The sequence below is a fragment of the Lytechinus pictus genome, chromosome 3 (assembly GCF_037042905.1).
Source record: "Lytechinus pictus isolate F3 Inbred chromosome 3, Lp3.0, whole genome shotgun sequence".
NCBI classification, from domain to species: Eukaryota; Metazoa; Echinodermata; class Echinoidea; order Temnopleuroida; family Toxopneustidae; genus Lytechinus; species Lytechinus pictus.
In genome coordinates, this window is record NC_087247.1 from 39,362,858 (window position 1) to 39,390,115 (window position 27,258).

At 36.8% G+C, this 27,258-nt stretch overlaps 2 protein-coding genes across 4 annotated transcripts; one reads left to right on the forward strand and one right to left on the reverse strand.

The window, feature by feature from the left end:
- Nucleotides 1–1,591: 1,591 nt before the first annotated feature.
- On the reverse strand, nt 1,592–14,134 carry LOC129257271 (glucose-6-phosphatase 2-like). Of its 2 annotated transcripts, none has more exons than XM_064097019.1 (5): nt 13,306–14,134; nt 9,624–9,733; nt 8,808–9,029; nt 3,922–6,458; nt 1,592–2,170 (listed from the first exon to the last, which is right to left on the reverse strand). In XM_064097019.1, the coding sequence occupies exons 1-4, from the start codon at nt 13,539–13,541 to the stop codon at nt 5,968–5,970; spliced, it is 1,059 nt and encodes a 352-aa protein (XP_063953089.1). In that variant the 5' UTR covers nt 13,542–14,134; the 3' UTR covers nt 1,592–2,170; nt 3,922–5,967. The 2 variants fall into 2 exon arrangements, with proteins under 2 accessions (XP_063953089.1, XP_063953090.1); XM_064097020.1 differs by having other exon boundaries at nt 4,187–6,458; nt 13,306–13,814.
- Nucleotides 13,795–26,885, forward strand: LOC129257270 (FAST kinase domain-containing protein 1, mitochondrial-like). 2 transcript variants are annotated; one of them, XM_064097017.1, is made up of 7 exons: nt 13,795–13,858; nt 16,953–19,110; nt 19,637–19,765; nt 20,487–20,600; nt 21,354–21,507; nt 22,036–22,150; nt 22,536–26,885. In XM_064097017.1, exons 2-7 carry the CDS (start codon nt 16,998–17,000, stop codon nt 22,803–22,805), a joined length of 2,895 nt encoding a protein of 964 aa, XP_063953087.1. In that variant the 5' UTR covers nt 13,795–13,858; nt 16,953–16,997; the 3' UTR covers nt 22,806–26,885. The 2 variants fall into 2 exon arrangements, with proteins under 2 accessions (XP_063953087.1, XP_054751531.2); XM_054895556.2 differs by lacking the exon at nt 13,795–13,858 and adding an exon at nt 14,054–14,325.
- The last annotated feature ends 373 nt before the right edge of the window (nt 26,886–27,258 follow it).

Genomic DNA, 27,258 nt, shown 5'->3' on the forward strand with positions numbered 1-27,258 from the left:
TATGAAAGTAAAATAGAAAACCTGTTTATTCCTGGGTAACATATACAGACCTGCCAACCAGTACGTTTTAGCCGTATTTAGTACGTTTTTGCAACCAAAATACGTTTTTTCTTTGAAAAACACGTTTTTTGTAAAAAAAAATTTCAGGTAACTTTTTTTTTTTCAATCATTTTGTTAAAACCAGTGTGAAGATATACACGTTTTAATGTTGTTTTTTTTCATCTGCAAGAGCAGTGCGCATTTTAGCTTGCATGCAGCTTGAGCGCCGCGATGAGCGAGTGCACCAAGCATTTTATTATGAAATACACTTTTTTGGGGGAAAAATAATTTATTTTTAATCACAGAATACAGTTTTTCATTCCCAGAGGTTGGTAGGTCTGCATATAACTTCTTTTTTTTTTTGGGGGGGGGGGGGGGGCTATCATAAAGTGTGGTACCTTTTGAACCATTTTGCCCAAATTCATTTCATTAAATAGTAATGGCATAATGAGAATTGAGGGGAAGTTTCCTTTTATTATTTGTTTTGAAGGGAATTTATTCACTCCTTCATGAAGAATTGATACATAGATTTTGTACTGCCAAAATTACATACTATAACTTATAGCACTGTACATGTGGTTGTGCTCCTAATGCAACTTAATCTATATAATATATCATTTTAATGTTGTTTAAACCTAATGTTCTATTTACTAAAGTTTGATTATGTTATACAGTAATGGTTTATTCATTTAAAAATAAATGCATGTTTATCATATTTATCTAATTATTTATCAAACTTGGCTATCTATATGGCATTTATTTACTGACCTTTTTGAAATTCATGAAAAGTTATTTTCATTTTCATGCTTGTTTCCAATTCATTTCCCAACAACCACGAGATTTAAGATTTGTCTGTTCCATGTGTATTCATACCCAAAAAAATTATTACAATATAAAAACAGGTATCAGTTGTATCATAACCTCACTGATGTAGACCTGTTTTGGTGTGTACCCTTTCAAAGTATTATACCAAGCAAATTGGGTGTCCATCATGTAATATGCAGCAAATTTTGATGGCAGAAAGTAAATAAGATATAGTCTCACTATGTTAGTATACTATTTCATTCATAATACAGGATGACATTTCGATTTTTGTACAGCATATCTTCATTATGCATGCTTTATCCCTCTCTAAATTGGACGTGTTCACACATACAACTATGTGGCTTTGATGTACATATGTTGAATACACTCCCTTTGTTATTCATTCTGAGTGTGGAATGTTGTCAGTTTCTGTTCTTTTTACCTCTGTCTCATGTTTCTTAACGCTTTGGAAATAAGCATGTCTTGCAATAAAAGCATTCACTCTTGAAAAAACATGAATTTGACATATTGCCCTTTTATTTGTATTATTTCCAAGTGATGCATGAAGTTTAAGTTTGCTAACGTTTATTGATTTAATATAATGAACTTATGTTATAAAAAGACATGCATAATAGAAATATATGGATTTGAAAGCAAAAAAGGGGCATTTTGAATTAATATTATACAGTTTGTTAATATACAGTACAGGTAGTATCACTCCAGAAAGGATTTAATCAAAAGCAACAAATGAAATTAATGCCTCATTTTTAATGAGTTGTAATAATACATGTACAAAAACCCTCAGAGTGCAATGAGATCATCATAATGATCCTACAATTTGATCATACAGTACTGTACATATGATAAAGTTTTGTGCTTTCATAAACAAGTTTAACACTTTGTAACAGACCAAACAAACAACATCTATATTCATATTTCAGTATTATCACTGCATAAGTGCATATTTTGATAAACAGAAATGTCCCTCTGAAGTTATATAACAAGTGGAACACCTGGCAGTCTCGCCTGCATTACGCAATTTCATATAGCAGCAGTGCTGCCTTTGAAAACAGCCAATTAATAATTATTCACAGAAGAAAACACTTATGTGATAAAAAAATACTTGATTACCCTTATGTCGATGTTTCATGAGCTAGATGCCAATTCAACAAATACTTAAAACATGGCCAGAGTTCATTGACCTTTAAATTACCTTTGACCTCGGCCATGTTCCTGAAACGCGCACAGGGTATTAAGGGATACATTGCTGCTCTTATGTCCAAGTTTCAAGAACTAGATCCATAAACTTTTAAAGGGATGGTCCAGGCTGGAGATATTTATATCTCAATTTTTTTAGAGTAAAATTCACAAAGTGAAATGCTGAAAATTTGATCAAAATCAGATAACAAATAAAGTTATTGAATTTTAAAAATTTGCATTATTCCGGTGAACAGTTGTAGGCATGTCTTTATGAATATTCATTAAGAGGGCTGATGATGTCATATCCCCACTAGTTCTTTTGTATTTTATTATATGAAATTAGGTTTATTCAAATTTTTTCTACCAAGAACTAAAACAATTGGATTGACAACTGATTAAGTGCATTAGTTATTTATTGCCGCAGCTTATTTCATCATAATGGAGACACATCATTTCCACATGTAAGAAAAAATGAAGCATTTATTATTTAATGTAATAACATAAGAAAAAGGAAAGTGGGGATGTGACATCATCAGCCTACCTAATGAATATTCATGACGATGTGCATATAACTGTTTTCACAGCATATCAATAAATTTCAAAATTCAATAACTTTATTATCCAATTTTGATGAAATTTTCAGCATTTTGCTCAGTAAATTTTACTCTATTTATTTAGATATAAACATTTTCAGCCCAGACCATCCCTTTAAAGTTATGAAAATTCCACAAATACCCCAACATTACAAAAGTTTGTTGACTCTAAATGACCTTTGACCTTGGTCATGCGACCTGAAACTCCCACAGGATGTTCAAGGATACTTGATTGCTCTTATGACCAAGTTTCATGGACTACATGTAGATCCATAATATTTTTAAAGGTAAATGCTAGTTTTGGTAACGATATCAAAATGAGTTCGTACAGAATCCAATGAAATGACCACCAAAGTGTCTGTTTGTATAAATAAAACGCATGTGCCAAAGGATTCTGGAAGAAATTGTGTAATTGCTGAGAAATCAGCAAATAAGCACAGGATTCGGGTAGAGCGTCGGGCCCGACGCTCAAAGCAATAATTATACACTGTCCCACGTGCGCTTATCTGTGTTGGGGAAGTTCAGTCTGAACATTTTTCAGCGTAGATTTCAAGATTTCACAAAGTTCAGTTTATGTAACTGTACCAGATCTAGATCCTCGATGATATACTGACAATTAAGCCTGGTTTTACAGACTTTCTCATGAAATCAGTGTTTACTGCAACTACTGGAATTTCTCTTTAAGTGATAACAATTCCTCAAATACCCCCAACATAGCCAAAGTTCATTGAACCTAAGACAACCTTTGACCTTGGTCATGTGACCTGAAACTTGCACATGATATTCAGGGATACATGGTTGCTCTTATGTCCAAGTTTCATGAACTAGATCCATAAACTTTTTAAGTTATGACAATTCTTCAAATAACCCCAACATGGCCAAAGTTTGTTAACCATAAGTGACCTTTGACCTTAATCATGTGACCTGAAACTCAGGCAGGATCTTCAGTGATACACTAATACCCTTATGTATAAGTTTTATGAACTAGGTCCACATGCTTTCTAAGTTAAGATGACATTTCAAAAACTTAACCTTGGTTAGGATTTCAATGTTGACGACGCTGTCGGAAAAGCAGCGCCTATAGTCTTGCTCTGCTATGCAGGCGAGAAAAAAATGTATTAGAGAAATATTGTAATTGTCAAATTACATGGGGATTTGAATATTTTAGGCATTTATCCAGTCTGTTGCAGAGGGTGGGAAGAGTTGTATGCAAGCCACCAAAAAAAAAAATCTTGAAAAGCACCATGGAGCTAGTTTAAACACAGTACGAGAAACAACTAAATACAAATGGGATGAAACTATTGCATCAATAAGAGTTATCAAGACGTTCTTTTAAGTCTGAATACAAAAAAAAAGTTTATACCATAAATAAGACATTTGGCCATTTTGAAAAGCAAATAGGACGATGATTAAAAAAAAATGGGTGTACTAACTCTTTGTTTTCTATGTTACCTTGAACTTGTTTTAGAGATAATAAAATTAGTATCAGCTGCTATTTCATTTACAACTAATATGGACAAGAGACATAAGAGAAGATAAGGGATATGGGCTGAGGGTGTTGGAGAAGGGGTATCTGCTAACTGAAAGAGAGAGGGGGAGAGAGAGAGAGAGAGGAGGAAGGCGAGGGAAAAGGGTTATACAAAAAGTACATGGAGAAATGGGAAAGAAGAAAAGAGGGGAAGCATCTTAAGTCTCTGCTTATCTACACATAAAGCAATCATCTTCAGCTTAGATAACATAACATGATTTCCCAAATTTAGGTGTGTGGAAATATACCAGATCTAGTGGCTCGTATTCTGAAGTCAGGTTTAACTTAGACCATGGTCTCACTCTGTGCTAAAATTATGGGAAGCCAAAAGTGTCAAAATTTTTATGAAGTTGTATGTTTCTTATGTTTACTGTGCTCTTTCCTGATTCATTGATGGTGCAGACAATAATCTATTTATAATTCTTACACAATTATGAATGATTTGAGAGCCAAATGAGGTGAAATATTATATCTCTATATCAGGATACTGTTAGTGATTTATGTAACAATTGGCTATCCATTTTTAAACCACAACTTTAAACCCAACTTTAGAATACGGGCCAGTATATCTACAGTGATGTGGTTACAACTTTACAAGATGTTTTATTATCAAATTGTTATTTGCTGAAACCAAATTAGTTTAGTTCAAATATTCTCATGAAAATATATCATAACATTGATAACTCAACAGGTACCCCTTGAAGTTAAACCTCAATTATTATCATTTCACACTATCAGTTTTATTGTGGCTGGGAAACTAGTAAAAAAGCCATATTAAAGAGCCATCTGAATTGATGTGTGGGAATTAAAACTGATCAGATAAAAACTGGATAAATTGTCATGCAGTATGATTGTATAATTGGTGATTGGCTGAGTTTGGCTCATTATACACTAACAGGGTTGATGGTCAGGTGGGTTATATAATTGACATAAGTTTAACAAAGATAATCATATGGAATGCTGTATTATGACTGGTCATTTCCTTTGAATATATTGCTATTCATTAATGCAATAACAATATCTAAACATAACATTGCTTCACAATTAGACTACTTACTATAATATAACAGTATTTTCAAAATATAAAAAAACAACGATAAAACAAGAGTGTCGCTAAGACGAGCACATAATACGCCTGCCTGTAACGCGGAAAATGGATGTATTGGTCAAGCAGGAAAAGTGGAAGGTGGCGACTTCACTTTTAACCTTCTGACCTCAAAATCAATAGAATTGCTGAGATCTATGCTAGTATCATACACACCAAATTATATGAGCCTAGGTTAAGTTAAACTTAAGTTATCGCATTTACAAGGACATCAGAAGGGTAAGATGAAAACATGTCACTATGACCATGACCTTTGACCTTTAGACTTCAAAATCATTAGGCTTCCTGGGATCTATGCTAATATCATACACACCAAACTATATGAGCATAGGTTAAATTAAACTGAAGTTAACGCATTATGATTTACAAGGACTGCAGAAGGGTAAGATGAATATATATCACTGTGACCTTGACCTTTGGACCTCAAGATCAATAGGCTTCCTGTGATCCATGCTAGTATCATACACACCAAATTATATGAGCGTAGGTTAAGTCAAACTGAAGTTATTACGTTTACAAGGAAAAGTTAACGGACGGACAGACAGACGGACACCGAGCGTGATACCATAATACGTCCCGTTTAGGACGGGCATATAAAAACACAAGGAAAAGATTGAATTTCACTTAACATTACAATGCACCAAGTTTTTCATTTTGGTTTACAAAGGCAAAAATGCTTCTTTAGAATCTTGTAGCTGTCATAAGTTCGGGTTCTGACGACTGAAACTGGATACAATTTGGTTGAGTGCTACAGTACTGACCGACACCAATCCAGATTTGAATGCACCTAATATGTAAAACAATACAATATATCTTCTGGGAACATACATGGTATCTATGACCAATGCAGCAGCTATAGTCAAAAGAGTTGCAGTCATTTTCATCACATACTGCCCCCTCGTGCGTTCATAGTTTACTGTCAAGCAACTGCAGATCATTCCTGCAAAGACGAAAGCACCAACGTCCCTGGAAATGGCATAGAAGAGTGTGGTGTCCAGGTGGACCCATTCCCGATAAACACACCTTTTCAAGGCAAGTTTAAAAGACCAGGCTGGGTCAAGACCGACGAGGCTTATCAGGTAATATTCTATAAAGATCGACACTAAGAAGAATAATCCCAGCAGAAAGTAAGACCCAAAACCATAGTTTTCCACAGGGTACTGTCTGATTACTGATGCCAGTAACACTCCTATTGAGCAGAAAGAGAAATGATACAAAATGATGATGTAAATATCAATTATATTTGCTTTTGTGACATGCTAAAACTGCTTCATTATTTAAATATGTACCATAACAAAAAAATGAATTGAATTCCCTTTTTCAGTTGTACATGTATATTTAATTGTTTTTGGGGTGAAATACCAGATTACTTCCAATTTTGATAAAATTTTCATCATTTTGCTGATTTGATTTCTTGTTATAATCTAAGCTCAAGTCTCTTTTTTTTTGGGGGGGGGGGGGGTGGACTTACCTTTTAATTACTCAAGATGACTTAAAATATTGTTCAAATATGTTATTGGTCATGTTTCTGATGATATAATGAATGCAACTAGGTAAAATTATTTTCAATTTCTGAGAAATAATATGTTAGATTTAAATCACATGAGATATCTCCTAAACGGTACGTTGACTCAGTTGGTAGACCATCTGTCTTACAACCGGGAGGTCAAGAGTTCAACCTCTGGCTAAGTAAGACCAAAAAACATTACAAAAGATGGAAGTTGCTGCTAACCTAAGGAATAGAGCAACGGCGATCTGACACTGCAGGCGCCCAGTGGATGCCAGGCCCATGATCAAGTGGGCAAAATCATATTTTCATCTCTCATTAATTATTTTAAGTTTCCTCACTTTGCATGGTACACCCATTCAGTTTACTTTATCCTCCCTGCACTATTTCCCTAAAGATGAATTTGGCTTGGGTGCTGTTTATTATGTTAATTTATAACAGGGAGGAGGGGGAGCTTCATGTAAACCTGACAAAAGATTATAGCACAACACCGGGCTCAATGAATAACCCAGTGAAAGTGCTTTGGTTCTTATTTGAGCATGAATTACAGCACTCTTATACCCCCATCTCACTAGGAAGGCGATCATGGCAACCATGGCGATCTGTGTAAATCCCGCAAAGCGTAGCAGAATCTTCCTTGAATTCTATTTTTAGCCTGCGAGCGATTGCAATGTAACTTCACTGAGACAGACCTGCGCTGAAGGCGATGGTAATATGCTGATAGTACGACGCTGCCACTCTCTTGCCACGATTCGAGGCAGATGGGATGGGCTGCTTCTGCGATCAAAGTGACCGTACAAAGACGCTCATACGCTAATTAGGACCTCGCTACAGTGGTGCTACGAATGGAGCGATTGTGTTATGCTCATGATGGGCTCTTGAAACAATTTCAAGCAATCGGCATATTAATCGTGGCACATGAGACATTCTTCAGTCGATTGCCAACCTCCGACCAAGATGGATGTCCAGAATTTGGTTGGGCTTATACACCTTCGGCCTTAGCATTCTACAACAACATCAGTTAGAAGTTGAATACGAGGACAGGAGAAGGAGGAGGCCAAAACGATACTAGGTCCGATCTTGGCTGTCTGGAGAAAGAAGACTTGAATTCGGTCATTACAACAGGTTGATGACAGAGCTAAGAATGGATGACACTGCCTCATTCTTCAATTTCTTGAGGATGGACCCTCCTTCTGCTCCTCCTTCCCCTCCTCTACCACCACCATAACCTCTTGTTCTTCCTCTTGGACCGCCGGCCTAACAGGGGTAGCTTGGCCAGCTTTCCCTTTTTTGGTTCTTTTTCTGGGATGCATGTTTGAAAACGTCGTGGTGTTGCCTCGTAATCTGTTGCAAATGTGATAATCCGCCACCATCGGCACGGCATTTTATAGCAGCGCGGACAGTCGTTGCGCAATCACTGCCCAGCCATCAGCGGCGCAGCAAAAGCGCAAGGCAAATGCCTGCAACGGGCTGAGAACGTGTGCCACATGCCACCCAAAGAAGAAAGCATCGCGGTGTGAACGGTGTAAACGGAAGTAGCGTGGCAGTATTGTCTTGGGAACGGGCCTGAAAACACGGGCGATCGGTGCCGCTTTTAATTCGCTTCTACTACGCTTTGTGCGTTGGAGCTCCGTTACAGCTAGGAATATGTCGTTTGTAATACGCTCATGACTCGATTGTGATGCGCTTTAGCACCTCTGCGCTCTCGCTACGTAAGTTTTGAACATGTTCAAAATTTTGTGGTGACCAGGAAGATGGTGGCGATCCTTGCCGCTTCAGAAAAGATCAAGGTACGACGGAGAAGATTGAAAAGATCAAGCTACGATATACCACGCTTTGTCGATTTTTGACCATCGCAGCGGAATCGCCATCTAGTGAGATGGGGGCATTAGGTCAGATTCATCTATACCTCTTCCCCTTCTTTGCAGTTCACTATGTGATAATCATACAAGATTTTCTTTGTGAAAGGACTTCTAGACAGTAACATTAAGTTATCCCACATGGCATTGCACTCTTGCATCTGTAACTTACCAGTTACACTTCCCAGGATGACTTGATGAGGGAAATGAGTCGCAGTGTAGACTCTGGAAACACAAACCAACACTGAGACAATGCCATACAGAGTCCATGTGATCCTTGTTGCCATCTTGGCATTGTGAGAATTCTTCACTTCAGACAGGATCATTTCATTGAGAGATGACACAAAGACAAACCATACAGCTGTTGTAACCATGGCATGACCTGAAGGACAGCCTATAGAAAAAGAAGACCAAAGAATGGTCACAACATTCTACTTGATATATAGCTTGATATATTAATGTAAGAAATTCAAAGACAGTCATCAGATCTTGGTTTACCCTGAAATGTGGACACAGGTGAACTTGCATAAGTCGAATATTTTCCCCAAGTCAAAGTATTTTTTGGACAAGATTATGCAAAACCTTTGCTGCGTATCTTTTTTTTCTAAGTTGAATTTCTCCTAATTGAACAGATTTATTTAGTCCCAATAGATTCAAATACAGCAAAGTAACCTGTTAGAGTAATATCCTGCCCTGGGAAGAATAATTAGCAGTCACCTAACTAAAAACCAATAACAATAGATTTCACATCTTACCAGGACGTTGGAACACATGCAGGGGGGGGGGGGACGGCAATGGGATTTGAACTTTGGACCTTCTGGTCGACAGTCTTACGCATCCACTAATTTCCAAAACAGGTAAAAGTGTGAGCAAACCAGGGTTGGCAAATTTACACAAGGTTGATTTAAAATGTGAATGAAAAGCTTAACGAATAATATTTCCTGCTGGTTTGGAGTACAAGAAAGTCTTTAAATACATCTGTTCTTACCTGGCCCTGTTTCACATGTTATCTTAAACTGTTTCAGGAATGGACGCTCTTCACCCATATAAACAGGACTCTCCATAACCCACCAATAGGGGCGCTGTCCCATCATTAACCTGCATCACAAGACAATTTTGAAATCAAATAGGTCAGTAATATATCTACCATATCAATAGTTAAATAATAGCATTACACATTATATTCTAAAGGTTAATCCTGGTTTTTACAGATTTAGGTATGCTCTTTTCTTTTGTCCCCAAGATGATTCCTTCCTCAGTATTTTCTTTACGTTTAGACCTACATTTTTTTTTTACTATTTCTTTTAATCTTAGTTATGTTTCACTCCGTCACATTTAAACATCTGGGACCAACCTTTAACATCACCATTCAAAAGACATGTCCGGGGCTCAACCTTGAATCTCTTCTTCAATTTGTAACTTAATCGTTTTGTGTATGTTACATTATATGTTAGTGGACCGTATTACCGAACACTTTTTCAACTTCATTCATTTTTCAAATGCAGTATTTCATAAAATTCATCAAGCTTCCACTATCAATACATAAATACCTGTAAAAAAATAAAGATGAAAAACTTTTGCTGAGATCAGTTTTCTTTTTTTCATATCAAATATCAGCATCTGACCGCACCCCTCTACGCATTTGAAATATTTTGGTCACATGAAAATGCAATTTTACGGAACATGTTTTCTGTGGGGAAAGTTGAAAAATTCACATAATCACTAATAAGCTATCTTAATTATAATATGTTGTTCTGAAAAAATAAACACCTTGAAAAAGCGGTTTGGCCTTTTTTCATCATCTTTCTATTCAAATTCCCATTTGGGAATTGCACGTACTAGCTCATTTTACAGAACAAAGCCTCGTTTTGAAAACAGACACAAACCTGGCCAGGGCCAGAAGCTTTGCCACATCCACGAGCCTGGCCTGGGCCAAATTGTGTCTAAAATCAAGGTCTAAGTTCTAATGTTAGAATTGCTTTAAAGTATTGTCTGAGATAATTAGGCCTATTTCATCCTTGCTATGATTTTGCTTTCCATGCATTTTTTTCTTCAAATTTAGTGGAGGGGGTAATGAAAATCTAAATCAGTCTATATACTCTATATTTGAACAGGCCATCTCAAAAGTCTACACTGCCCTACACATTAATAGTATAAGAGTCACTTGTCAAAAGTTCAACAGGTCATCTCAAAAGTCTACTGCCTTACACCACGGGGGGGGGGGGGGGGGTACTCGACCACAAAAGTGGCAGGTATGTACGGCGGGCCGTGGGTGAGACAAAAAACGGGGGCTTTGGAACGGGCTTATTGTAAAAAGGAGGGTCTTTGAAACAGGCTTCAGAACTACAAATATTTGTGAAAACAGGGGTCCTTGGAGCGGTTCACCTGCATGTGAGTGTGTATGCATCCCAATGGAATGAACGCACATATGTGCATGCAGCTAGCCCGGCAGCATGGGCGCCAGGTGCACTAGCGCAGAGGCGATGGTCAGACAGCATTCTATGGGCCGCTTTTCACCAACAAGTGGAGCGCCTCTGGCAGTCTCACCTGCGTAGCAGTGCTGACTTTGAAAACTACTATAAAATAATTATTCACAAAAAACACCATTCATATAATAATGATACAATACCACGTTCATTGACCCTAAATGACATTTGACCTTGATCAAGTGACCTAAGACTTGTCAGTGATATTTGATTACCCCTACATGTATGTCCACAATTTATAATCTTTGAAAGTTATGACAGCAATTTAATAATTACCTCCAACTTGGCCAAAGTTCAATGACCTTGGTCATTAGACCTGAAACTCACACATACTTGATTACTTTTAAGTTCAAGTTTTATGAACTAGACCATGTACAAATTTAAAGTTATGATGGTAATTCAACAAACATAAAACACCCCCAACTTGGCCAAAGTTCATTGACCTGAAATGACCTTTGTCATGTGACCTGAAACTCGCACAGGATGTTTGATACTTGATTAAGTTTTATGAACTAGGTCCATATACTTTCTAAGTTATGCTCTCATTTAAAAAACTTAACTTTCGGTTAAGATTTGATGCCGACGCCACCAGTGACCACCGTCGGAAAAGCAGCGCCTATAGTCTCACTCTGCTAAGCAGGTGCGACAAAAATGCAGCTCATTGTAGCGGATTAATGCGACCAGAACGGCGTAACAAAAGATATGCGAAGCTTTGGAACTGATTTCTTTCCTTTTTCTCAATAAGAAAATGCTATGCTTTGGAATGGAAATTCTAGTGTAAAAATTGGGGCCCTCTCCGCTGCCCATGCCCACCACGAATTATATACCGATTGCCCCCCCCCCCCTTCCCTTGGCCTACACCCTACCTTAGTCGGCAGTTTATAATCACTCGCGTCGCGTGCGGGTTCGTAATCACTCGCGTTTTGAATTTTTGGCGATTTTTTTTATTTCGGTGCGATTTTTTTTTAACGGTGTCTTCAGTGGGACAGACATGCAGGGAAAATAAAATGAAATTGAAATTCGAGTTTCGTTTTAAGCCGGCAATTAAGTGCCTTAAAATAAAATGTACTCGACTACTGTTTTAACATAACAAACAAGCAAATCAGCCATGTGGCTCAACTAACTTAGAATAGATCCGGACTTCTACTGTGTCTTATACGAGGACTCCGAGTCGGAACTTGCCATATCTGCCACATCGATATTACATCGTATCATTCCCATATGCGGACATGCCTGTATGCAATGGCCCCAAGGCGGCCGGACCCGGCCGCGGTCGGACACGACGTGCATCGGTAGCATGGAGCAAGCTAACGTGAGTCGAGCTGAGTTAGATCCCACGTTATATATGAGGCGCCGATTCACGATTGTACCAATATTATATAGAACAATTATTTGTTATATAATCATTATTCATTAAATAATAACTATTATTTATATACAATTTACATTCTTTTTGTAAATAATTACTATATATAAAATAACATTTCTAATTATTTATATATAATTCCAAGTAATACTTCATTACTTGTAAATAATAATAGTTCGACATTCCATTTTTCAGCCAAAAAGTGGGTTTTATCATCCTGGGGTTCTGGGATATTAGATGGTACGAGGTCAACAATAGCAAGCAGCTTCATATAGCTAGATTGCTTTTATTCCTCCACTTTGGGTCTTACGGATATTTGTGAAATATATCTCTTATCAAATAAAAGAAAATGTCATTTATCCATAGGGACTATACGGTGTACAATGCACTCTACATACTACACTGCATATATCCATGCATTGACCACCATGGCATATGACAAGGCCTGTATATAAACTATATTGTCATAGAAATGAATAAATTTATTTAAAGGCGTTAAAGAAAATTACAATGTTTCAACTTACCCCGCGTTCCAACTAACCCCGCTCTCCCCTATAGTCATTACCTATAATTACCTAAAAATTAATAACTCACTCAGTCACTGTCTTGTTTGTCTTATATTTGTTCAAACTTTCACCTATCAACTTGTCTGATTTTTCTTTTTCCTCTACCAACAAGTTTTTCTTTGGGTTGGATTCCCCTTTAATATGACTAGGTTCCTTGTCTAACTAAATCTAGTCATGAATATCACTTGGATGAAAGAAGCTACTTTTTGAGGACCCGCCTACTGAGGCAGACTAGTAAAAATAGCCAATTACCATTTCAAAACAGCATTCAGCCATTCTGATAGCACAGCTACCCACAAAATCTGCAATCCAGACCTGGCGCCGAAAACACAAAATGCAATTGGAAAACACAGAAGAAATGCATTTTTAGGAGCTCCAAAACGAGATATGGCTAATATCAACGTCTCATGATCAGGGAATGTTTCTTGCAAACTTTGAAGAAGGGTGATTTCTGCACGCTGAATTTGATCCATTTTACATCTGCTCATGTCATGCAGGCTGAGAGTCAGCAGCAGCTCCCGATTCAGCTAGCTTCAAAAGAGTCCAAGCCCGACGTGTGGAATACCTACACTGCTCTGAGCTGCATGCACCATACACTGAACTGCAGCGGCACGCGCACCGTCTGGCCAGGTCCCCCCTAGGCCTAGCGCTCCCCGGCGCGGCCGGGTACCGCGAGGTTCCGCTCTACGTACAGCAGCACTGAGCAGTTGCTGCTCGAGCTAGCTAGCTTCGTCGTGAGTCAGCTCGGCCATGTAAACTACGGCATACAAGAATTCGACACCCAATTGCACATCCGGACAAGAAGGTAATTTATTTACCGAATACACAGTACACACTGGCCTAAAAATGGAGATCGGAGAACCTTTCTTTGTCCCGTATTTATAAACTTTTATTTGGAACCAGAAATGGTTCTAAAAATTCTTAGAATCGATTTTAACTTTTTTTTTCAATTTATGTACGGTAGGTTTACGTCGAGTGCGGGGTCGAGTGATCACACCACACACTCGACCGACCTGGCGCTGAGCGGCGCGAGCGAAGCGGTATTAGTGGTGCCGTATGTTGGCGTTGCGCAATCGACTATGTAACTGTTATGAAAAGATTACCTTTACACCGCAGCAAACACAGATTACACAATTCGATACAGTGCAATGCATTGACATACCGCCAAAGGCAAAGGCAAAGCATCCACAGTGAGATATATCTAACTAAAATCGGTAACATTAGCAGGAACCCCATTCACTCGCTGCAAACTGGAACTTGTTGGGAGGCCAAGTAAGTACCAATTCTGTTTTAAACTTAGAAAGTTAGATTTAGAATAACTTTACATGTACCCGGTATACGTACCCAGTTGTAGTGTGTCCGGACAGGTTGTGTGTCCGGACGATCAATTAGAAAGTCATTTGGAAAAATTTACAAGCGAAGTTTCATCAATTTTTAGTACAAAATGTTAGGAAATATCAGAGAGAACAAAATCGAAGATGATTATAACTATTGAATTCATATTTTTAGTGTAATCCAAAGACAAAAAAGAAGGTTAGAAGGCTTCAAAAATACATAGTGTCCGGACACCCGACCTCCCATCAATCATACCATCATGGCATAGCCATAGTAGGTTCTATATTACCGTACTTCTAAGTTCTAATCACTCATCCTACAAACGAGGTTATTTATAGCCAATAAATATAAATCATAATTCATGTGCATGGTTGGTAATGTTCTATTCAAATTAATTATTCTAGTTACTTAGTCTAACTCTAAAGTTGGACCTGACTTAGTCTTAGACCAAAAGCTTCAGTCTCTGTAGACAGCTGGCAGCCGTCTGTTTCGAGGAGTTTTTTAACATTTTTTTTTTTTTTTCTCCTCGTACACAGACGGCTCGCTAGCGTGCAGCCACCATTAGGGGACTTGCAATGCAAAATCCCCCCGTCGGGGCTCTTCAATTTTTGTCTTTAATGAATAAAAATTTTGAAAATTAACGCGACCAAAATGCAAATTAATATTCCCTCTTGGCATTAATTGCTAAAAAACGGAGAAAAATTAAGTTAAAAGGAACAAAAACAGTGACTTACCTCGGCTGTCGCGCAAATTCACTTCCCCGTTTTATCCGATCTTAAGTACATAAACATATGGCCATTGAGTCCCCTGTACAGATCGCGCTAGAACTTCGGTCTCTGTATTTGGTGAGTGAAGCCAACGGAGTTCAGCTGAACAACCAACATAACAGAGACCGAAGCTTTTGGTCTACAGTCTCTGTTATGTTGGTTGTTCAGCTGAACTCCGTTGGCTTCACTCACCAAATACAGAGACCGAAGTTCTAGCGCGATCTGTACAGGGGACTCAATGGCCATATGTTTATGTACTTAAGAGCGGATAAAACGGGGAAGTGAATTTGCGCGACAGCCGAGGTAAGTCACTGTTTTTGTTCCTTTTAACTTGATTTTTCTCTGTTTTTTGGCAATTAATGGCAAGAGGGAATATTAATTTGCATTTTGGTCGCGTTAATTTTCAAAAAATTTATTCATTAAAGACAAAAATTGAAGAGCCCCGACGGGGGGATTTTGCATTGCAAGTCCCCTAATGGTGGCTGCACGGTAGCGAGCCGTCTGTGTACGAGGAGGAATTAAACAAATAAAAAAATGTTAAAAAACTCCTCGAAACAGACGGCTGCCAGCTGTCTAGACCTGACTGACTCCATTGTAACGTCATGAACGTTAACTGTTATTGTTAAATCTACTGACTGTACTGATGTAACAAACTAACATTACTAACATAGTAACATGACTAAAGTTAAGGGTGTTGCAAGAAAATATTTGCAATCAATTGCAAATGATACACATGTAGATCAATTTTACCTGTTGCAAATCAGATTAGATCCAGATTGACCTACACTTCTTGTTTCAACTTCAAGAAGCAGATTAGCATAAATCCATAATCATAGCAATCATCATAAATTCGCAATTTCAAAACTTATCATTGATTAGGGTGGGCTTGGCAATGGCACTAGATTTGTGCTGTCGACCTGCATGTATCCAAAAAGTCAATAATAGGCACTCATCCTACGAACGAGGTTATATAGCCAATATAGGCGAGTTGGCCTCAAATTTTCTTTATATATTTTGAGTGAACAATGTAGTTCAACTTGGCGACATTTTCACATTTTCTGGCAGCCAAGTTGATTATCTTTTGATGTGACATGTTTCCACAGCTCCCCTCAGAGGCTCAAATAGGCTAGGTCAGCATAATAAAGACTTTAAAATGCATATTTGTAGCCACTAGCCCACACAGAATGGCTTACTCTATAGGATAGTGTCAGGGATGGACTAATTATGCCACATGCAATTCCTGGCACATTTAATGTTTTAGCCTTATTTTTCAATATTAAGGAAATTTTGAGGTAAGTTTTGCGCCATGTCTGATGCTAATAAAGAATATATTAAAGTAATGCTTTTTTAGTAGAAATGCTGTTTCATTTTTTTTTGGTCCTACCTAATTAGGGACCAAATATAGACCTAGACATCTAGTCTTGCAATTGATCGCAAGTTTCTTGCAATGCCCCATCAAATCAGTCTTGGACATTCAGTCAGATTCAAGGTACTCTATTATTGTTTACTTAAACATTTTCAAATGTAAAAAATATATTTTCTGTAAAATCTGTTTCCAGTTTTCTACCAGTGTATAACCATTTCAATCAATTGAGTGTCAAATGATTAGGCCTAGTACATGTATCTTGCTACCAATTCATTCATATTCTGATGAGTGTACATTGCAATACTTAAGTATTTATTTCTAAACTACATGTATCTTGCCTAATTATCAAATCTTATACTTTTGTTTTTATCAAATATTATTAAATATTTTCTGTAGCAAATGATCAAATCATTTCTTTTTCTTCATTACAGGAAAGCCTTGATGCAAACAAATCAATTTAGATAAGGAACTCCATCATGGCAAGCTGTAGGATAGTAAGAAGAGTTGGTATACATCATCAAAGTCTGTCGTCAGTACAACCCATCTTCTGTAGAGTCCTTTCAACTGAGACTTGTTATCATACAGCACAACCTCAGAACAGGATAATCAGTGCAAAATATCTAACAAGGAAGAAAGGTGTTCATCATAGTAATACTCAAGTCAAGAAAAGTTCCATTAAACACTCTCATCCATTTGCTGGTCTGAAGGAGTTTCACACTTCATGTTCTCTGGGATTGCTGGAAGACATTGAGTCTTGTTTGGATCACACCAACCTTCTTATGCTGGTTGGTCAGAATCGGGCAAAGCTGGATGAGAACCATGTCAGTCATGCATTGGTCCAGCTTTGGGAAGTTATGAAATTCACTCCCAATAGGACTTGTGTCCTTGAGACTGAAGTCCATCACAATAGGGATTTCTTGAGTTTGTGTGTCCTTGCAGAGAATAAAGTCCATCTGATGAAAGAAGATGTCCTGCCAGACGTCCTCTATGCTGCAATAAAGTTACTCAGTCAAGATTTAACACACAGCTTAATCAGAGAACTGAGAAACAAATGCTTGAGCTGTTTGGACAGGATGTCTTGCAAGCAGTTGTCCAAAGTAGCAGTGTGTCTCAGTGACCTACATGAAGGGAAGACTTCATCCTGTGGAGCTGTAACTCATGCCTTTGGGCAGAAGTTGGACACTATAGAAGACATCAGAGAGCTCTCTGCATGGATGAGAGAGTGTCTACCATTGGCCTCTCCATCCCTCTGCTCTCGCTCATTTGCCAAGGCTCTGGAATTCATAGATAGGTTGGATGCTGATTCAGTTGGAAAGAATGACTTGAGGAGAGTTTTGCAGGCAGCAGCAAAAGTCAGTGGATCTCCACAAGCACTGATAGAGAAGTGTGCAAAGCTGTTCTTAGAGAAGATGGAGAAGGATGAGATAAGTGTTAAAAATGTATGTACTATTTATCAGCAACTGCATGGAGGACTTGACTACAATGGAGAGAACATCCAGCCAAGAGTATCAACATATCTCAGAGGAAAGTTACCTGAAATTAATGATGGTGCTGAGGCTAGTTTAGTCATCAATATTCTTGCTGAGAGAGCTAAAGCAGACACCAAGTTTCAGCTAGAAGACAAGGCAGTAGAGCTCATAGACCGAGTACCCATGAACTACTTGCACCACCTTTGTCATGGCCTGAAGTCAATGAACTACACTGCCATGACACCTTTGACCAAGAAAATAACTGCAAAGCTCCAAGCTCATGGTTGCAGAAACTTGTCAGTGGATGGTGTTGCAAAGGTTTTAGAATTTCTTATTAGAATTGAAGCTATCAATGAAACATTGTACAAGAATATGTACATAGATCTTGCTCATATGCTTAACCATGCTATTGCTCCAGGACGCGTCGTGCATATAATCTATTGTATTTCACTTTTGCCGGTATCCTCTGTTAGCAATATGGTATTCAGTCGAGCATCAGCCATCCTACATCAACTTCACACCCCAGGTATCAACCAGCTCCTTAACTCCATTGTACGTATCTCCAGGAGAATGGAAAGGAAGGGCCCACTGCCAAATGGATGTACCAATCTCATAGAACGGCTCCAGGAACTGGCCATTAACTCTATCAATCAGATAACAAGTGTCTGGTACCTAAACAACATCATTGACTTCCTGCTGGAAGAAGGTGATCAGACCTTTCTCATTGGAGTAGCCATGCAACGCTATTCTCATATCCTCTCTAAGTTGACACCACAGTTAGCTGTTGATTGTGCCAGGCATGTCTTCAGGAGCAAATGCCTTCAACCAGACCTCCTGGATGAAATTGCCAAGCTTGTCATTCAGAATACCAATAAGATAACCCCGCTTCAAGTGAGTTACATCCTGAGTCCATTCAGTTCTCTTAACTACAAGCCAAACAATGCTTCTGATCTATTTGATGCCTGTATCAGTCGTATGGAGCCTTTCCTTGACAGTCTTCCTGCAGGATATGTGGTAGATGTTGCTAATATTTGTGCCTTGAGTCAGAGATACCCAGAGACTGTCTTGAAGAAAATCTTCAGCTTGGACTTCCTTACCAGACTTGATGAGGAACTAGAAAGTGAGATATATTTATGTCACATTTCAGTACTAATCTTTCACATTATTTTTCCTCCTCCAAAAATAACATTCAGAACAGATTTTAAGTTCTTGAAAGCAATTTTGCTTCCCCACTCCCTGCATATTTTTAAAGGAAATTTTAGATTTTGTGATTTATAATAAGACACTATTTTACGATAAGTCGTGTGTTTTTTTTTCCTTAGTCAACCCCTTTCCATGTTGATTCAACTTTTTTCCATGATGAGGATATCCAGACATCCTGACCCTTATAAAACATGAAATATTCCTTACATTTTAAAACAAAAGTACTGCTTTTAATCTTATCAAACTATTGCCTTGTTTTATTTTATTCTGTATTCCTTTAATAATGCAAGAGAATAATGACATACCATAATTAAGATATCATTGGAAACATTAACTTTTCCTTACATTTGAAATTTGATGGTATAACTTTCTCAAACTTTAAGTTTAGTCTCTTATTTATTATATCCTAATTAATTTTGATTTCCATGATTTTTGCTGACTAGCCATACCTGAGAGAAGTATGATGTATCGTAGAAAGCTGATGCACCTAAACAGATCTGTAGCATTGGAATGTCCAGAGATGCAGGTGCCCTGGTTTCATGAAGATTTTTGCAGGGATATCCTCAAGAGCCGTAAGTACAGTAAAACCTGCTTCTGTAACCACTGAAATAGAAGGACAAACTGTCTCATAATACCACAAGGTTGCTGACCCTTGAATAGTTTCCCCCATTGAGAGTTTGCTTTTAAAGACTGCTTTTATTGTCTCCATTGATTATGAGTGGTCTTCTATATCGTCTATAGTGGTAATCTATAGATTCATAGAGTCAATTCATCTTGATGAATTATTAAAAAAAAAAATACTGACCAATGCACCTGAACAGATCTTGAGGTTTAGATTTGGTTACACTTATATTCTTTGAGTTTGTACTTACCATAAAATTTGTTTGACCTTCCTTTGCTCTGGTATACAGCTCAAGCTGAAGCCAGGGTAGCAATAGTTGTGTTTTATATCCTCTGGAAAGAGCATCATATAAATCCAGCTACTAATATCATCATTTTGATTCATTTAGATTTCCCATGGTTTTTTTTTATGAGCATGACTCAGTCAGTATATCACATGTTGTTGACCATCACACTCAATTTAACACAAGGCTAAAGGAGAAACCTGGCTAATGACATTCAATTACATAATAATTCATCTTGCTTGTTTCCTGACAAGTCATGAACTGTTTTAATATCAGTTTTCTTTCAATCAAATCACTTTCCCAACTTTTTTTTTTACTTCCATCATGCATGTTGGTATTTTATATGCTAAATTTTATGCTAAACTCTGTTATTCTTTTTATGTATCAGGAAAAGTTCTTGTTCACTCCTCTTTGAGAGAGATTCAAAGTGCTCTAGCAGATGTTCTTGGTGGTCCACAGTTCTTAAGATCCTTTGTTGTCACTCCGTATCACTATGATATCTGTAAGTAATAGTTTTAATCTTGTTATTTAATACTTCATTATTAGCAAAATATGCATTATTGTTATCTTGTTTGGGCAAATTCCAAAATCTAAATGATTCAGTTTTAAAATTTTAAAAGTAGGTATTATTTTGTGCTGGTTCCCATTACAGAGATCATACTGCCCAATTGTTTTATGAATGAAAAACTTTGAAAATTTTGGATAATCTTTGTACAAGCTGCTTTATTTATGTTCAATCTTTATCAAAGCCAATTCTCCTATGTCCTTTCTATGCATTTCAAGCAAAATAAAGGCATTGTACCAAACAACAACAAAACCGAATTCAACTTTACAATCCAAATTAGCAAGAACACATACATAGTGGACCTGGGGGGGGGGGGTGTTCCACTTAGATTTAAAGTCAGTCTCGTGTGTAACCTCATAGATGACTAGACAGTCTTGTACATCCTCTGAGCATGATTTGACCTCTGTGGCGATGCGCTGTATACTGCAGGGCACACACACCTATGAATTTAAGTGTGACTGTGAATGTAGACATTAAAATGTGATGGTGCACCCGATCTTGAACTGGGTCATTCTGATTCATGCAGAAGAGTAGCCTTTTTATGTACACAAATCCATTATACTTGTACTTATATAATTCTCACAATCATGCCCTGTCAATATTCCAATTCACCAGTAGAATACCTTTAATCTCATTTCCAAATGTAAACATATTCAAGTAATAATTTGATACCTTTGAATAATTCCACAGCCTTTGAATGCTTGGTTGATAATGAAGGGAGCCCTCTACCTTGTGCAGATTACGGCAGCGTGTTAAATCAGCTTAAAGGTGTAGCCGGTGGTGTACTTGCTGATCTCATGCAATGGGGAACTCAGACTAAACAAATGCCAGAGGGGGCTCAAAGGTAACATACTGGACATTATTTATTATGAATGTTGGTAGTGGGATAAAAGGCAAAAATTAATATTGTTTTTTAAGGGCCTGATTTCCAGTTCTAATACTAGGGAGCTTTAATAAAAGTTAAATTCTAGTAGTATCCACACAAAGTGTTTGTGTTGCTCATGAGATAAAGTGAAAATCCCTGCATTTTGCGGCTAAAATCAAAACAGCAAATTAATATGAATAAATAAGCTTAGAACTGAAAATGTTGATGTAAAATATGGAAACTGGAATTCAAGTACTGTACACCTGGTATACATGTTTATTTCATTTTTATTTTATTTCATTATCTCATCTGTTTTGAGGAACAACAAGATTGTGAGATTAGTCTTGTTATTGGTGTTTTTCACATTCCACTGGTAGTAATTGTTGTCAGTGAAAATAACTTACTGTGAATTTAAGGAATGATTAACACATTCATACTCATTGGTAGTCACCCAAAATAAATAAGTTTATTTAAAGTTAAAGATTTAAATATTTGTTTTTCTTACAGGGTTGCTATTGACTATTTGTTCAGTAATTCATACTGCGCCAACTCTCGTCATGCCCTTGGTATTATAGCTATGAAGAAGCGTCATCTAGAGCTCATGGGATACAAGTACATACAGGTGAGATAACTGAAGAATGTGTTAATACTTGTTAACAAACATTTTCAAAATATATGACATGCATCTTTTTGAAGAGGTATTTGTACATGTCATCGTTTTTTGGGTAGATAGGCTTAAGATTTATACAGTAATTGACTCCGCATTCCTGTGCATCTGGCCAAAGGGTGTTCATGCCTGCATGGACTGTACATAACATTTTGCATAGCTTGCTTGAACAAAGCCCTTCTGTCATACAGGTGCCAATAGATACAGGAGAACATTCACAGTGGAAAATTTATAAAGAATCAATTTGCTGGCCTATATCATAAAGAAATACAAATATTGTGTACAATTGATTGTGTACCAATAGTACAATTACTATATTGACAATCCTCTTCTCCACCAGATTCCATACTTCGAGTGGCATTCTGCAGAACTATCCGAGCCAGAAGACAAACTCCAATACCTCCAAGAGAAACTCTCTCAATCAGTGAGCACCTTACCTGGTGACAGACAGACTTTGCCTCTAGGATCACAAGTCTCTGGACAGTGGGATCACCAAGGTGATATAGCCCTCAATGGTCTAAGTGCTATGCAGAATGCTGACTTTGTAGAGGATCCTCTTGTCATGAAGGTTCTTAATACATTTGATCGTATGGGAGGCAGAAGGACTTGAATGATGAGAAGGATTGGGCGTATGTCACAGACTTATCCTTGTACCTAAGTGAATCTGATGAGGAGAGACCGGAAGTCGATATACGATGTGACGTGCAATGAGCTATGATGTAGGATGCAGACTTGTATGCTTGATGTGAATCCACTGACCAAGGAAGGTAAATGAGGGAAGGCTGAAAGACTTTTTCACATAAGTTATCAGACGAAAAGAGACTTCACATTGTAAAATGGAGAAAGTATGGTTCTTGATGGAATAATGAGTCTAAATAATACATACATGTACTGTATGATCTTGTAATGAAAGTCACATACACTGTACAATATCAGGGGCAGGTAGACTCAAGTCCAAGAAATGTATTAGAAACAATGATCTCGAAGGTAGGATGGCTTTGATAAGATCAGTATGAAAAGGAAAGATTGTTTTGTTCTTGTTCATCTGATTACTAGGCAGAATGTAAAATTCATATTTGATTATCTTGTAATGAAATTCTCATATATGTTTTATTATAAGTTATATCAGGATTTAGTTTTTTACCTTTATATGATGTTATGTTAGGCTGAACAAGGGGTTCATAATCGGATCGGAGCCACTCTTGGTACATTAGGCCTTGCCAAGTGGCTCATGCAAGCCACTATGAAAACAAAACATATTTTTTCATTAGTTGTGTTAAGAGTTCATATGTATACTGTTAAAATAAATATTAGCAGTTATTAAATCATTTAAAAGGTCCCATATTCAAAAGCCTAGAGTGGCCTTGTGCAGGCTCCTTGATTTAATGCCATGAGGTTTTTGTTTGCTCTACTTGCTACGTTGGATATTTGCATTGTACAGATTTCCAATAAGAAGTTTAGCACTTCAACAAAACTAATTGAGAGTCCCTGCTCTATACTGTATACCATGTAAGATGAAGAAGTGAGAATTCTTCATACCTTTGATGTGATATTTTGGTTGCACTGATTCTGTCTTGCCAAGTAATCAATATTCATATTCAGAGCTATGTTACCTATAAAGTCATGCTATTAACTTATATCTATATTTATTTATTATGTTTTTTTTCTCAAGATGTACATGTACATGTATGCTATCAGATGGTACCTCACTATCTTCATGTATATGAGTTTCGGTATCCTACTAAAAATATGCATATTTATATCAATATTTTCTGCAACTTTCACCTAATATCACACATGTTTTAGTTGGGTTCTAATTTCAAAGAAAATCAAAATGCTTCGTAGTAAGCAACCAGAGGATAGATAGCTTAACATCCTCTCAGAGGGATCAGTTTGATATGATGAGAGCTTCTTGAAGTGTACATGTATGTCTGTCATATTAATCTGGAAAAATTATTACTAAGAGGGGTAAGTGAATTTTAAGTCTTGCATAAATACCAACATGCATATGATCATTTGACCCAGAGATCACTAAGAATTATGCGTAAGTCTGATGTGACCAATGTGGTCATAGCAGTGAAGCATGTTATACTGTAAAAATATGCACTCTTTAAAGCCTTTTTAAAGATTTTGTGCAAACCTTCCTAAATTAGTTATCACTGTTCTGTTCATCACTACATTATATAAATGCTTAGTCCCACTACCATTTCAGCTTTGTTTGGATAATTTGAAGTAATAACATATTTTGTTTATGGATTTGTGATTTTGCATGAAAGTTCTATTTTGGTTAGGATCGTGACTAAAAATGAAAATCCATGTAAGTATATTTTCTTTTTGAATATGAAACTCCCTCTTAACCATAGAATGGCCTGAAATTTCTGGATGTAATCTTTGTAAATTTATAATAGCAATCATTTGTGTTCAGAGGCCCACTTTTTAGACATGACTGGGATAAGGTGCTAGATATTCTTAAAAAGTGGAGAAATGTTTCAGTGGTCACGGCTCTGTTAAATTGGAAATATTAGACTTGCTTTTTACAGCAACTATTGACAGGCTTTTGAATGCTCATTTTGTTTCTGATACTAGATCTGATAATCAAGTTGTATTCATTTAGTTTCATCATTAATCCATCATACCTTGAGTAAACTTGTCAAATGAACTTTTTATCAAAATCAGATGTAGAATTAAACAAGTAGTGTGTTTAACATCATTAGTTTCCTCATTTGCATGCCATCCATAGCACTCTCTTTGTGTGTGTATTTGAGATTTTGTCAGACGTGTATCAATCAGATATGATTATTTACGTCTGGGACCGACCTTTAACGTCACCATCCGAAAGACGTGACCAGGGCTCGAACCTCTGCATCAAATTTGTAACTTCCCCACAGCTTGGATTACAGGCGCACGCCACAACGCCCAGTTTAAAACAACATCAAGCTTTTAAATGATTTTCTTATTTCACATCAAATTATTGGATAAAATTGACAGTATTTCACTTTTTATTCAAGTCAAACCAAAATTCATTTCTAAACTGTTTATTATACTGAGAATTGATATTGGATATATCTTGTAAAGAAAATGTTGAAATTTCAATTTTGGAATTGAAGGTCATTATATCTAGATCTTTGTGTGATGAAGAATGGAAATGTTGATGATTCCTGTAATATGGGTATCTTGTCAAAGTGAAGGGTCAGGCAAACCTTGGGCATCCACTCAGGATAGTTGCTTTCCTTGAGAAAGTTTGATTCAGAGGGTTGTTCATGAAGCCTATTGCCAAATTGATTCATTGTGCAGTAAAACAACTTGCAACAGTTCGCAAACTGTTAAACTTGATCCAATTAACATTATCTATGGAAAACCACAAACACCAGACAGTTGACATGTTTCACAATTATGATAAACACATGCATGCTTTAATGTTTTTACCCTTTTGTGAGCTCCTGTTTTAAATAAATGGTGCAAACCCTCAATGAAGAATTGCAACAATAATGATTTGCCATATTTCAGTTTCATTGGATCAATCACAAGTCTCTTTGTATTAAAGATGGGCCCTAAATATGTATTAGATCGCTGTACGTTTGTGAAATTAGTGGATTTTATTTTAATAAGAATATTTGTATCAATGGAGGTTCTCATTTTTGTCTTGCCTGCATAGCAGAAGCGAGAGACATTGGCACCGATTTTGCAGCAAATTTATGCAGATCATGTGAATATGGTCATACTGTATGGATTAACCTAGTGTCAAAAGGAACCAGGTGGTCCCTCTAAAAATCCATGAGAATTCAGTCAATCAATCGTACTTGTCTTATTATTCTTTATAAAAAGGTTTTAGTTGTTTAACAGACAGCGTGTGGACAGAAATTATTTTTCCTTCATCTTTGCCTGAATGATCGCATCATCTATGAATATGAATATACAGTGTTGAAATGGATATTTTTGCAGATTAAGTATGGAGAAAAAGAGCATTGTTTTTTGTACATAAAAGCACCCAAAGCCCCCAAGCATCTATTGGCTTAGATTGTAGAATCAGGCAATAAAACATGGACATCACTATGGTTTTAATTACCAAATTTATAAATATTTTTTGCCCCGATGGGAACTGCTAAAAGCATTGTAGGAAATGTGTGTACTTCCCACCAGTTGATGTGAAATCTTATGCAATAGGAAATACTGATGTCAGTGATGTCTTGTCCATACAAAGAAGCATACATGTACAACACTGGCATATCTTCTACAGTTGCATTTATTTGAGTATTTGTTTTACTTGTATTTGATAAAAAGATAAGTTGTTATAAATATATTTTTATTTAAAAATTGTATTCAATGACAACTGTCAGTGAACCTTTGTGTACATTTCACATGTTTTTACATGTGTTTTTACATACGTCAGGATATGAATTGCTTAGTAGTGCTAGCCTGCTAAATTTACATCTAGGTCTGACATACATTGTATTTATGAACGTCCTATTTCAAGCTTTCTAATACAAGTGAAAACATGAATTAATGTTATTATCTTACAAATTTTTTTTGAATTCATTTTTTTTAATTTTCACACACCTACATGTAATTATGGTTTTAAGTGATGAGCGTCACTGCAAGACAGTCACTTTGAATTTCTTGCTCATGTATTTTTATAGAAGATAATTTCTGGTTTTTATTTTTTCCTGTGGAAAATAAAATGAATAAAGCAGTGTTTTCATGTCCAGCTAGTTTATTGTTGTTAAATGTGTCTGGAATATTGAATATATGCTGGGCTTATAAATACAAGTTTCTTAACAAGAGCAGAGAGTTTTTTGGGAGGACAGGTAATTAGACTTTTGGTTTATCTGAAATGAAAGATTAGATCAATTCTACACAAGATGGAAGCGAGTGGGCAATTTCATGTGTCGTACGATACATTTCAACACCAATTTTAAGTCTCTTAGCTGATTGCTCGAGCAATGAAAATTTCTTTTTTGTCAATGATAATGTTATACAGTATTGGGTAGTAAAATGAAAAGCTGATTTCCATTAAAAAAATAGTTTGATTATGGGTGAATTAAAGGTGAAAATGTCGTGTGGGA

Excerpts from the sequence above, each read along its gene's own strand:
- LOC129257271 (XM_064097019.1), bottom strand. The coding sequence starts at position 13,541 with ATGAGCAGATGTAAAATGGATCAAATTCAGCGTGCAGAAATCACCCTT. Across the intron at positions 9,734-13,305 it reads CTGAATGCTGTTTTGAAATG|GTTAATGATGGGACAGCGCC; the intron begins GTAATTGGCTAT and ends CTTGTGATGCAG. Across the intron at positions 6,459-8,807 it reads CATCCTGGGAAGTGTAACTG|GAGTGTTACTGGCATCAGTA; the intron begins GTAAGTTACAGA and ends TCTGCTCAATAG.
- LOC129257270 (XM_064097017.1), top strand. The coding sequence starts at position 16,998 with ATGGCAAGCTGTAGGATAGTAAGAAGAGTTGGTATACATCATCAAAGT. Across the intron at positions 19,111-19,636 it reads ACTTGATGAGGAACTAGAAA|CCATACCTGAGAGAAGTATG; the intron begins GTGAGATATATT and ends TTTGCTGACTAG. Across the intron at positions 19,766-20,486 it reads CAGGGATATCCTCAAGAGCC|GAAAAGTTCTTGTTCACTCC; the intron begins GTAAGTACAGTA and ends TTTATGTATCAG.